The sequence below is a fragment of the Bos mutus genome, unplaced genomic scaffold, assembly GCF_027580195.1.
Source record: "Bos mutus isolate GX-2022 unplaced genomic scaffold, NWIPB_WYAK_1.1 CTG333, whole genome shotgun sequence".
NCBI lineage: Eukaryota > Metazoa > Chordata > Mammalia > Artiodactyla > Bovidae > Bos > Bos mutus.
The window spans coordinates 5,498-18,665 of NW_027219823.1; the positions used below are offsets into that span (position 1 = coordinate 5,498).

The 13,168-nt window shown below is 37.0% G+C and overlaps 1 protein-coding gene across 1 annotated transcript; it reads right to left on the reverse strand.

Moving 5' to 3' along the window:
* Positions 1-363: 363 nt before the first annotated feature.
* Positions 364-10,468, reverse strand: LOC102287302 (testis-expressed protein 10). Its single transcript, XM_070366948.1, has 6 exons — positions 10,157-10,468; positions 9,314-9,449; positions 7,746-7,921; positions 6,239-6,416; positions 1,996-2,102; positions 364-708 (listed from the first exon to the last, which is right to left on the reverse strand). Exons 1-6 carry the CDS (start codon positions 10,323-10,325, stop codon positions 473-475), a joined length of 1,002 nt encoding a protein of 333 aa, XP_070223049.1. The 5' UTR covers positions 10,326-10,468; the 3' UTR covers positions 364-472.
* Between the last annotated feature and the right edge of the window lie 2,700 nt (positions 10,469-13,168).

A 13,168-nucleotide genomic window follows, 5' to 3' on the forward strand; every position in this document is an offset into this window, starting at 1 on the left:
ATCCTTTTACCCTATGGCATGCCACTCCAGTACTCTTGCCTAGAAAATCCCATGGACGAAGGAGCTTGGTAGGCTGCAGACCTGGTAGGTTGCTAAGAGTCGGACATGACAGCGACTTCACTTTCACTTTTCCCTTTCATGCATTGAGAAGGAAATGGCAACCCAGTCCAGTGTTCTTGCCTGGAGAATCCCAGGGACTGGGGAGCCTGGTGGGCTGCCGTCTATGGAGTTGCACAGAGTCGGACACAACTGAAGCGACTTAGCTGCAGCAGCAAAAAGAAAATAAATGTGTCTCTATCATTCAAACAGCTGATTTATTTTATTCTAGTGGCATAACTTTTATGAACAGTCTTCTTTAGGAATCTACATCACATATCCAAGGATCACATGCACTTTCAGAATAGGGACTGTATTTTATACTACTCTGCTGCTGCTGCTGCTAAGTCGCTTCAGTTTATACTACTCTAAATCTCTAAAAATATCTTACACAAGGCAATGCTAACACATAGTAACTATTGGTGGCTGATGAACTGAATTCTAACAATCTTGCATGCCTTTTCAAATGGACCATTACCTCTGTTACGTCCCAATGGTGTAAAAACTGATCCAAGTCAGTGAGGTAAAGTAGCACAGGGGAAAGCTGCGTCTGGATGACATGAGGCACTCCTCGAAGGCTCTGAAGCCAAGTCAGTTCTTCTTTTGAAAACCCTAATTTGAGTAAGAAAGCCAATTTAAAATAAATCACAAAGCATGTAACATTCTCAAATAATTTTTAAAAAATAAACATGTATCTTCAAGTTAAATTCTTCAAGCTGTTTTCCCTGAATTTCTTCATGTATTATTTTAAAAAATGAAATGCCAGCAATGTAATAAAATTCATATAATTATGTACACAAAGATGTGACCTGAATCAAATGTGTAACACATCAAGAAACAATATTATACCCCTTATACTGAGGACTTTCCACCTTTATACTGAAATAAATGTGAAAGACATAATCATTCTAATTAAATGTCAGGTTTAAAAAGCAAATGAACAAGAGTAACAACATGCTCCTTCATACATATACCAAACTCGTATTCTTACATAATAGCCTTTCAAATGTTTTAAAACTATTCCATCCCTCCTAAGTCTATTTCTTCAACAATTACTCTGTACTTTCTTCTACCTATCCTATATAGTAAGATTTCTGATTCTCTTACCACCTCTATTATACCTAATCTGACCTATACAAACAACGTGCCAAAGCCCCTCCTGAAAGACAGCTCTTAGAATGATCAGAATACCAGCACAATGTGTTCTGACCCTAGCTACCTGCTTTGATGTTTTCAGATCACTGCACTTCCACCAACATGCCCTAAAGAGTCATCATCTGGTTTGGAAGCCATATCACACTCCTGACTGAGTCCTAATGAGTTTCCTAAAACCACTAAACCCTCTGACAGGTACTACTAATTAAAACATAAAGCCCTCACATCCATCTCAAATGCATACATCCAAAACTATCAAACACACACATACAAGTCTACTTGTTTCTCTTATATAATATTTATCTTGCGACATTCAGCTCTTTATCAGACCCTTTCAAGCTATTTTGGGATTCTGACTTAACATATTAAATAAGTCTCTTAAGTTTAAGTCTTCAGAAAATTTCAAACACTGTCATCTTTATCATCCATTTACAAAACATTGAAGACAGTACAATCATTTAAAACAACAGTAATAATACTTACCAATCTAACACATCAAGACTCATGTTACTAATTTTTCTTTGAAACCAATGGAAAGCAAAATATGGCTAATTAAAATCTGATGTTTTTCCTAACACACTGAACATTTTAAACATGTTTAAAATGAATATTCTGTTCACCATCTTATTAAACTATGCAGTGAGGTTCAAAACTTGGACCCAAACAGCTAAGACAGTAAATCCCAGGAGAATTTTCATCCTAGGTTCTTTTCCTTTCCTTAACTTGGCAGCTCAGTGTAGTTACCTGTAAGTGTTGAAAATAAGAAGCTGAAATAGTCTGCATTACTGATGTTTAACTGAACACTTCCATTCTGTTCTTTCACTGAAGACTTCCATCCAGAAAATGACGATCTATAATAAATGGAGACCCAGTACTAGAAGTGACCAACTTGAAGACTCAGGAATAAAGCACAGAATATATGACTATTTTTCTTTATTGAAAACAAGTCTAATTTAAGAGCTCAGACAAAAATCCATGGTATGTATCATCTTTACATATAAGGGTTCAAGTACCATAATATGGAAAACATTTTTAGCATATATTTATGTAAAGTTTCCTTGAAAAGCATAACCAGTCCACATATATGGTACAACTCAAACAATTTCTCACAGCACTCAAAACTCAGATTCCAGGCCAAGATGAAGTTCCTGCTTTTCAGTAGCAGGTTCAGCTGCTCTGTGTTTACTCCCTCATCTTTATAAAAAGTCTTACCTGCTTATATAAACGAGCTAAGTTTAAACAAGCTCCTGCTTCCTACCTGAGCAAAAGCATCTTAACTAGGTAAAGAATACCTCAATTTAAAGCCACTCTGTGATAACTATGCATTCCTATACTTTGCAAAGCTTTATAAAGTCTACTTCACAATACTGCAGCTAAAGTATTGGTAGGGGACTTAAGGGAATAGCTAAACATAAAGCAGCTTCTCATTAAATGAAGATCATCTGGTTCCTGCTATGAGATCAGTTTCCAGTGATATCTTTAAAAACTCTCTTCAAGGTAAGACTAAGAAGGAATACAGCAAATGTCAACCATGGATACAGCAAAAAAAAGAAAAAGGAAAACTTGAGAATAATCAGATCCAAAAGCTAAGACTACTATTTTTATCACAGAAATCTGAATAAATGTCAAAACAAAATTAGGAGTTTCTAATTCAATGAGAAGAACTTAAACTTTTTTTACCACTGAAATAACTATTTATTAACATTCTTAAAAGTTGTGGAGTTAAAAATAATGGAAACATTCTTCTGAATCATTCCCACTTAAAGGACTTCTCTTTGCTTAAAGGGCTATGGAGGGAATATCACAAGCCAAGAGGTTATAAAAAGTCAGAGATGCTCAATGGAAATGAGTACAAAATGGTGATTAGAAAACAAACCAATATCCTCTTGAACCAGTGAAAACTGTGCCATCCAGTGGCTAAAAGGGGTAGCAAATCCATTTAAAAATCTAGTTTGGACAAAAGACAAGCAATGTATCACACTGTCCTTAAAACTACCATGACCATATATCCTGGACGCACCAGAACACTTCTGAGAATAGAAGGGACGCTTTCATCAATTATGCTTGGACAACAGAAGTAAACCAGACCTGCTCCTGGCAGCCCAGCTCGCATATTCACTCTGCTTCAAAACCGGGCTGAATTTCTCAGTAACTCCTCCCTTCTCTGATATTTTTATCTAACAGTGTAGATTACGTTTCCACATCCATGTCTTATGTTCCCCAAACCAGCTGTAAATTAACTAGGGGCAGAGAGGATAAGGAAGAGTAAAGGTCAGCAGAACAACACAGGTAGATGGAGGGGGAGAAAAAACTCAAACTCAAAAAAGCTCTAAGTGGATGGTAAAAAGGTAGGAACAGCAATTCTAAGTACAGTTTTTAAAAGATAAACTAAACACCAACAGTTTTAAGTTGATGGGTTTTTCACACATTCAACAAACTGAGATGATCTGCTCTTAGATAAAACTCCCTCTGCTAGAGACAACAGTGTCAGAACTATAATACCCAAAATGAACTAGATCGTAGAGCCCAATTAATATAACAGATGAAAATCAGAAATTATTAAAGGAATATTTCAGGAAAATTAACTGGCAACAGTGCATGAAATACATGGAGCTGAGAAGCAAGACCACTTACAGGTGGGAGATAATGAAAAAGCTGGCTGGTTTACAGTCATGATCAAGGACAGAAAGGGATATTTTGAAGAAAAAACCAAAGATATGAAATAACCCAGGTGACTTCTAAGGAACCAAACATTATTCTTCAATTATAAATCTAGAAAAAGTGATGCAATAATAATACCACTGGCCTGGGAAAGCTGAAAAGCCCCATTTTGTTTTAATTTTTAAAGAGATTAGTTTGAATAGGGACAATACATCCACAGAAAGAGAAGTCTACTAAGACTCTGTGCACATGCTAAAAGGCAAAATTTAACTTAGTAGACTTTTAACTACATGACAATTTGCTTTTGATGATTATAAACTTCTATTACCATTACTTGTAAATTAATATTTTCTCAGTACGTGCCACAAATAAAAAGGTAAAAAAAGACTTGTGAAAAAATCCTTGACAAAAGTTATTGAGCATAAGTCAATCATAACTGATGCCAATAAATACTAAATACAAGTTTTAAAGAGAATTAATTTTAAGAGGTGTTCCAAAGTTGCTTTTAAATGAATGTTAAAACAGATCCTCCACTAGTTCTATCATGGGAAAAGCGTGCCCTCTACTGGAAGTTAACAGACATGAACCCACTTAAGTTAAATTGTATTTCTTAAAGACCTGGCATTAAGTACCGAACTAGACAAAGAGGGGTTTCACATATAGGCAACACATTGCAAACAGCTCTCTTTTGCTAAAAGGAAAAAGTTATTATCAGTTATGAAGCACACTTTGGGTGACAACATTCAAACTTACATCCTATCCTGGTATGAAGAGACTGGCAAACAAAGCTAAAGAAAAACTACTAATAAAGTGAGCTGCTGCTGCTGCTGCTAAGTTTTCAGTCGTGGGACAGATGGCAGCCCACCAGGCTCCCCAGTCCCTGGGATTCTCCAAGCAAGAACACTGGAGTGGGTTGCCATTGCCTTCTCCAACGCATGAAAGTGAAAAGTGAAAGTGAAGTCGCTCAGTCGTGTCCGACCCTTAGTGACCGCATGGACTGCAGCCTACCAGGCTCCTCCGTCCATGGGATTTTCCAGGCAAGAGTACTGGAGTGGGGTTTTTCTGTTTAATTGGGACAGAGGATCTGTACAAGAAGCCAGCTACAGCCTAGATTCAATTCCTGCCTAAACCTATCAGACCCTGGCCTTGAGCCACAATCAGTAACAAACGACTGAATACAAAAGTACTATGCCTGATACAAACATTAAATTTTATAGGATACTTTGAATACTCGCAACATTAAACACTATTAGTTTTAAGACCTTTGAGGGTAAAACGGTACAGTCACACTCTGGAAAGTAGTTCCTCGAAAAATTAAACAGAAAATTAACATATGATCCAGCAATTCTACTTCTGGGTATACAGCCAAAAGAAATTAAAAGGATTCAAACAGGCATCTGCACACCAATGTTTACAGTGGCATTATTCATAATAGCCAAAAGGCAGAACAACCAAGTATCCATTGACAGATGAATATATCAAAATCACGAAGACAAAATAGTGGTAAACAAGGGCTGGGAGAAGGGGAAATAATCAGTACAGAGTTTCAGTCTGGAATGATGACAAGTACTGGAGATGAAGAGTGGTAGTAGCAGCTGTACAACAGTGTGAATGTACTTAATGCCCCCAAACAGTTCTAACTGTATACCTAAAACTGGTTAAGATGGTAAGTTTTATGTTATGTGTATTTTACCACACACACACCCACCCAAAGATATTTCAATGATTCCTTGTCTGAGTCTGCAAGCTTTTATTTCACCACCTATATTAAACTGAGCCCCTTTCCAAAAAGGAAGATCTGTATTACAATTTCATAACACCAAAAGTTTTAAAAGCACAGCACTCTCATCTGCCACTGAATCCTTACTATGGCTTACTCTGATCATTTTAACCCTTGTTTCAATCCACCTACACAAATCACATATGTTTCTACCTGATGGCTCAGCAGTAAAGAATCCACCTGGGGTGCAGGAGAACAACAGTTCAATCCCTGGGTCAGGAAGATCCCCTGGAAAAAGAAATGGCAACCCATTCCAGTATTCTTGCCTGGAAAATCCCACGGACAGAGGAACCTGGTGGGCTACAGCCCATGAACTTAGTGACTGAAACCATGACAATGCAAACCACTGAACAAACAACCCGGAGCAGTCTTCCTCCAGAGAACTTCCTCTATCAGTAATAACCAACAATTTTAACTGCTGTTTTAAGAGCAAACGAAGGGTGGGGCGGTCTTATTTTTAAAAGTCAGTTCATAAACTGCCAGTGACAGGGGAAGGGTGAGGGAGAAGATTATACACTTGAAATACAGCTCACTTCAGCATGCTACCTCATGTGCAGTATCCCGATAAGCATGGCAGCCAAATCTGCACTGAGTCTTCCCATAATACAGCAGCGACTTAACTGTGAAAGCAAGTCAGCAGGCAGACTGGGTAGAAAATACACAAGCTGGACCAAAAGCTGCTGAGACTCTGCTGGGAGAACCACCACAGTGCCTTCTTGTGGATCTAGTGAGGTAGGAAGACAAATTAAATTTTAAAAGATATACAAACAAGAATTAATAAGGCAGACTGATTGTTTTCACTGTGCTATGTTGAATTCTAACATATCAATTAATGGAAAAAAGTTTTATCAAAAAGCATATATGTGTGGCTTAAGGTACTGCCTAGAGTAAAAGACTAAATACAATCATTATTTAAAGATAACATTTAACACTCAATTTCATAACATTCAAATGTGTTTTTTGAAATAAAAACTGATGGAGTTAAAGGAATCAGAAACAAAGCAAAACAGTAAAAAAAAAAAAAAAAAAACAAGCACTTTTGCCAAACAGGGACAATTATAATATCAACCTAATTTAAAACCAAAGACTTATTTGAGTATACACACACGCCCCTACATATAAACAATACTAAAAAATACAGATTTTATAATACCACACACAAAAGGTAGACACAAACCTATGTTCGTCACCTAATAAATGGATAAATATAAAGTGGTGTATCTTCAACAATGGAATGTTACTCAGCATTAAAAAGAAATACAGTACTCATATATGCTACAACATGAATGAATCCTAAAAACAGTATGCTAAGTCAAAGAAACCAGACTGAAAAGATCCACATTATACAATTTCATCTATAAGAAATGACCAAAACAGGCAAATACAAAGAGACAGAAATGGTGAGCAGTGGTTGCCAGGAGCTGAGGAAGGAAGAAGTGAGGAAATAGGGACGGACGACTAATGGGAGAGTTTCTTTCTGAGGTGATAAAAATATTCTGGAGTAAGATAATAGTGACTATTGCACAATCTTGGGAATATGGTAAAAATTAATGAATTGCACAGTGTAAAATGGCCAATTTTATGGTGTATGAATTGTGTCCTGATAATAAATACTAATTATACATATGTATATATGTCAGTATGTTTTTATTGATATTTTTGCTTAAAGAATGAAAAGGTTTCAGGGGTGAATAAAAAATTAATATATGAAAGCCATACAAGATATCAATAATGATTAAATAAGTAAAAAGTGCCATCAAAGTTCCAAAAGAATTCTGTAAAAATACCTGATTAGTTTTGAATTTGTGAGTTTTGTGGCTTAAAAGACAATTTAAGATTTGAAGAAATATCTACAACCTTTTATTTTCTAAAACTATTGTATTAAGTAATGCTATTGAAAATGAATTTACTGTTTGATATTTTGTTCATTTTACCATGGTATAATTAATGTATAATTTGAAGGAAAAGTAAAACCTAAAGATCCCCCTTTGAAACATCGTTCCTAAGTTGGGGTAGGCAGATTACTACTTACATAGGTAAACAAAACTCTTACCATAGATTTGGAGAGCAGTAACTTTTAAACTTTTGAGCAGCTCTTTATTTGCTCGGGCTGCAGCAGTATGGATAATGTCAATAAGCTGTGTTGAAAGTTCAGGGTTTCGGGAGCTGAGATGAGCAAGCTGCAGTGGTAAACCAGCCAACCAACGTGATAACACTTTACTACGGTATCTAAGGCCATCAAAGACAAGGGAAATACACCACATTTATTTAAACATTTGAAAGCCTATAAGATGGCTGGCATCATTTATTCAGCTTAGCATTCTCTAAGTTTTACCCCCTGTATTTTAAAAGTTTATGTAATTTGGGGCACTATGTAAATTGTAATTTTATCTTAAAGGACACAGACTCTACTTAACTTCTTGCGAACTATTTATACTAATTTGTAATAATTATTTTACTATATTAAGTCACTGATGCACTCAGTATAGGGTGCCCCACATTAAGTGGCTTCAAACTTGTGTTATTTCAGTTCTTTCATATACTTGCTAACTCTCTAATGTCTCATCTCGGACACAGCAATCACTTTTGCCATCCCCCAAGAGTGATTTACACATGACCTTTGGAGTCTAACAGACCTGAACTTAAGTCTCAGTCTGGCTGCCCTTCAGCAGCATGACACTCACCAACTTATTTAACCTAAGCTTCCTTCTATAAGGCAGAAACCAACATACCTACATCAAAGTATGAGAATTACTGAAAAATTAAGAAAAGCACCTGACTCACAGTAAAGACTCGAATATGTCCTAATAACTACCTATGTATGCTGAGGTATCCCGAATCTCTTATCTTTCACCCAAACATCTCTTCCAGACTATCCCAAATAAACCTCAAACTCACCGTATCTAAAAACTGATTGCTTAGTTCTACTCTTTGTTTGTCTATGTCACCAGACAGCACCCAACTAAACCAGGAACTTTTTCACTTTAAAATACTCCCATTTTTAAAAAATTTATTGAAACATTTTTGACACACAGTATTATGTTAGTTTCATGTATATATCACATAATAATCTGAAAACTGTACACATTGCAAATGGTCACAAGTCTAGTAACCACCTGTCCTAATAAAAGTTACTGTAGTATTACTGGTCATATTCTTTATGCTGTATATTATATCCCCATGGCTTATTTACTTTATAACTTTAATTTTGTACCTTTTAATCTCCTTCACCTATTGTACACCTCTCCTCTTCTACTGCCCTCATTCTTATACCATATGTCCCAATAGTCACTAAGGGCCAGAGGTTAAACCTCCATAATTTTAATGGGAAGCAAAAGAAAAAGCTGAGGCAGCTACAGGTGATTCCAATTGTCCTTTAGCTGTTAAGCAGACAAGTGGAAATACATGCTCAAAGAGACTTGTATCTTCTCAGTTATGTGTATAAAGGTTACTGGAACTATTATGTATGCCTCTTTATAAAAAAAAAATTTTTTTTTAATGAAACCAAAAGGATAAAGAGAGAGAATTTCTCCAAAGATTTAATCACTCTATCATCTTATTATACAGATTACAAAGTAATCTGGTAAGAAAAAGAAAAGCAAAATAACAAAGGGAATGTACCGGATTCTGTAAGCTCTCAGTTCTTCTTTTTGATAGATTTTACTGAAAACCTTCAGTAACAAAGTCCGAACTGGAATGAGAAGGCCTCTCTGCTGATACAATGTATAAACTGCCTTTATGAGAGACTCTGTAGCCTCTAAAAACAAGAGAAAACAACTGCATGTGAGTCAAAATGTTTCTTCACCAGCACCATAATTCTTTCTAAAAAGCACAGAAGCACCTTGTTCCTATGACAAAGCAGATTTTAGCCACAAACTGACGACTACCATCAAAATCCTCCATCAATGGCCTAATACAAAAGTCAAACCAGCCAGCGATTGCAGTACAAATTTTCCTAAGAGACAACAAACCTAGGAAAGGACAACAAAAAACAGAATACTAGAAAGGTAGATAAGCCAGGAACCAACCAGGAAAGTTCTGTTATGAATGAAAAGAATTAGTAAATCACACTAAAAATTGACTTAATGCAACATAACTTCAAGTTACAAGAAAGGTAGAGAGATAAGGATCAATTTCTAGTCAAATTAGATCAGAAAAGAGTATTTCTTCATCCTTAGGCTCAGTGTCACTTCCTCTTAATAAAACTTGCCTCCTTTCCTCCAACTATGTAATCTAGTAGAAAACCTATCCATCTGGTTCAAAGTGGACCTACCCACTTAAAAAGGGGTCTTCTCAGCCATCAGGGTTCAAGGAGATATTCCTTCATGATTATGCTAGCTACCTTTTATGGCTTGAACGTAAATGACTATGTGAAATGTTTGACAGTTATGAACTCAAAGTTAGACTCTAAATATTAATAGCATGCATTAAGAGCTCCTCTCTGGACAAAGCATTAACACCTACCTCTGTTTGGCTGTATCTGCATTAACCTCCAGGAGACTCCAAGCAATCTGTTCAGCTGCTTACTATTTAGCCTAGAGCCATCTTCAAGGGTTTCTGTTACAAATTTCCTTATCCTTTCTATCCAACTGGAATCCTTCTGCAAAGTTGAGGCATTTGCCAGGGAGACCATGATATCAGACAGCGTTAAATTCAGTAAAAGATGATCTACATTATTCGAGAGAATCGTGCAATGCTTGATGCTAAAAACAAAGACACATAACTGTTACGTGTTGTATCTACCATGCCTGCTTCACTTAAATACTTAACTATTCCTCCCAGATTCCCTGGTAGCTCAAAGGGTAAAGAGTCTGCCTGCAATGCGGGAGACCCGGGTTCAATCCCTAGGTTAGGAAGATCCCCTGGAGAAGGAAATGGCAACCCACTCCAGTATTCTTATCTGGAAAATCCCATGGATGGAGGAGCCTGGCAGGTTACATACAGTCCATGGGGTCACAAAGAGTCGGACACCACTAAGTGACTTCACTTTCACTTCATTCCTCCCAGAATGAATTGCCAAGAAGGTAGGTATATAAAAGCGACTGTAAGTAAACCATTCATTACAGAATCAGAGTTGTTAAGGCATAAATTAAGAATGCATACTGCTCAGTTCATTACCCAAGTTGCTATTCACACAAAAAATACAGGCCCTTGAATTGGTAATCCTGTATGTAATATGGGGATAAGAACACTTGAAAACTTCAACACACTTGAAGATTTTAAGCAGATATTTATATTAGGATGAAACTCACAATAGACCTTGATTCTGCTTCTAACTAATTTTGACTTAACAGAATCACTAAATTTCTCCTGGCCACAATTTCCTTATGTGTGAAACAAGAGAATGGTTTAGATAAGCCCGATTCTGAAACAACTTAATTTTATGACTCGCATATTAAAATCACTTTTTCCTAGCCATATAAAACACATTTCTTTCAAAGCTTGAAAGAAATTTCAAAAAAAAGGTTCTAATAGATTATCTTAACAAAACAGAATTTGCAACTTAGGATATAAACCACTAGATACATAAACACTATATAAACACAGTGCAGATTCCAGGCTACACTGCATTCAACAGCAGAACCTATTTATTTCCATGTTCAGAAACACAAAAGTTGATTAAACTAAAAAAATATCTGAAACTAACTTATTTTAAAAGAAAAAGTTAACCCTGGATTAGGTATGAGAAAGGACACAGTAGTAACGCACCACAAATACAAGGGAAGGGACCTTTTTAATATTTGGTGTTATTGGGGTATCAAATGTAGGGTTGAGAATGACAAATGGAACCAGATCACAAAGAGTTGAAAGCTAAGGACACTAAAATCAATTCTGCAAGCACAGGAGTAACATGGTTGAGAAGTTCTTTCATTTCTGCTGATGAAAAAGAAAAAATCAGTTATGAGACTCTAAACAAAGAAGTAGTTGTATGTCTATTTGAGCAACACAGGCCAAGACGTGACAAGCGCAAGAAACAATGCTGGTACAGACTAGGAGAAAAGGGGATATATAGGAAGAATAAAATTAGCTGGATCTGAAGTCTGCTTAAACACATACATGTATGTGAGCTTTTAGCTCAGCTGGTAAAGAATCCGCCTGCAATGCAAGAGACCCCAGTTCGATTCCTGGGTTGGGAAGATCCCCTGGAGAAGGTATAGGCCACCCACTCCAGTATTCTTGGGTTTCCCTGGGACCTCAGTTGGTAAAGAATACACCTGCAATGTGGGAAACCTGGGTTCCATCCCTGGGTTGCAAAGATCCCCTGGAGAAGGGCATGGCAACTCACTCCAGTATTGCCTGGAGAATCCTCATGGACAGAGGAGCCTGGCAAACTACAGTCCATGGGGTCGCAAAGAGTCGGCAAATGAGTGAGTAAGCATAGCACAGCAAAGCAAATGCCCAGCAAAAAACTGGGAATTCTATCACAAAGAGAAAGAATGAATGAAAACTGGGACAGATGACTAGCAATCTATATACTACAAACCCAAAACTACTGGTAGGTTCTTTGCCCAACTGTTCAGTGTCCAAAACCAAGGCACATTTTATACGAACCACACAAAAACTCAACTGCAACATTTCTTCACCACAGGTAGAGCTTTTAAAGATCTACTTAAGTTTATCTTAAGCAGTATAACCTATTACTGTCTGGAAGGTGTCAACAGACATCCCAAAGTTGGGAGAATTCATCCTGCTCCTCCAAGAATTTACACAAAATTTTAAAGTCTAAATACACTGACCACCAATTCTATGAGGGAGGCAGAAAACTGGGGAAAATCATTTTCATCAATGATAGAGGAGGAAATTAGAACTGATTCCCTTCCTGAAAATAACTTTAAAAGCTGGATGAAATAGTTTTTAACAACTCAAAAGCATTCAAGAGATAACAAGATGATGAACAATTGCTGGGTCCCCAAAATAAAGCAAGACCATAACACTCAAGTTCCAAGGGCTGCTGCCAATTCCAACAAAAAGGCTGGAAAACTGAAGTAACCTTTCAGAAGCCTCACAGGGAAAAATCAAACCCCAGAGCCGGACAAACACAGGGACTCTGGTATATTATCCCCACTTCAAGCTGGACCCTTAAGGGCTTTCCCTTCCAGAGTAAGGTGAACTGGAAGTAAAAAGAGCTCTTAAATAAAACAGTCCCAGTTATGCATCATCTCCCAGTAGTTAACACAACCGTTTTTCCCAACTAGATCTATAGATTCAACACAATTCTAATCAAAACCCCAGCTTTATAGTTATCAACAAACTGATTTCTGAAGTTTATACACAAAGGCAAACACTAGACTGCCCCATATGAGACTGAAGCGGAACAAGTGTTGGGGACTCACACCACTCCATTTCAAGACTGACTGTACTACAGTACTCAAGACAGTATGGTACTGGTGAACGGACAGACAAACATAGGTTAATGCAAGAACCCCAAGACAGGCCTGCAAGTACAGTCAACTGATGATTTTAGACAAAGGAGCA

Bases quoted from the DNA above. Each gene is read 5' to 3' on its own strand.
- LOC102287302 (XM_070366948.1), bottom strand. From the start codon at position 10,325: ATGGTCTCCCTGGCAAATGCCTCAACTTTGCAGAAGGATTCCAGTTGG. The intron at 9,450-10,156 runs GTAGGTGTTAAT...TCTTGTTTTTAG, and splicing joins GCAGATACAGCCAAACAGAG to AGGCTACAGAGTCTCTCATA. The intron at 7,922-9,313 runs GTACATTCCCTT...TGATGGCCTTAG, and splicing joins CTGAGAGCTTACAGAATCCG to ATACCGTAGTAAAGTGTTAT.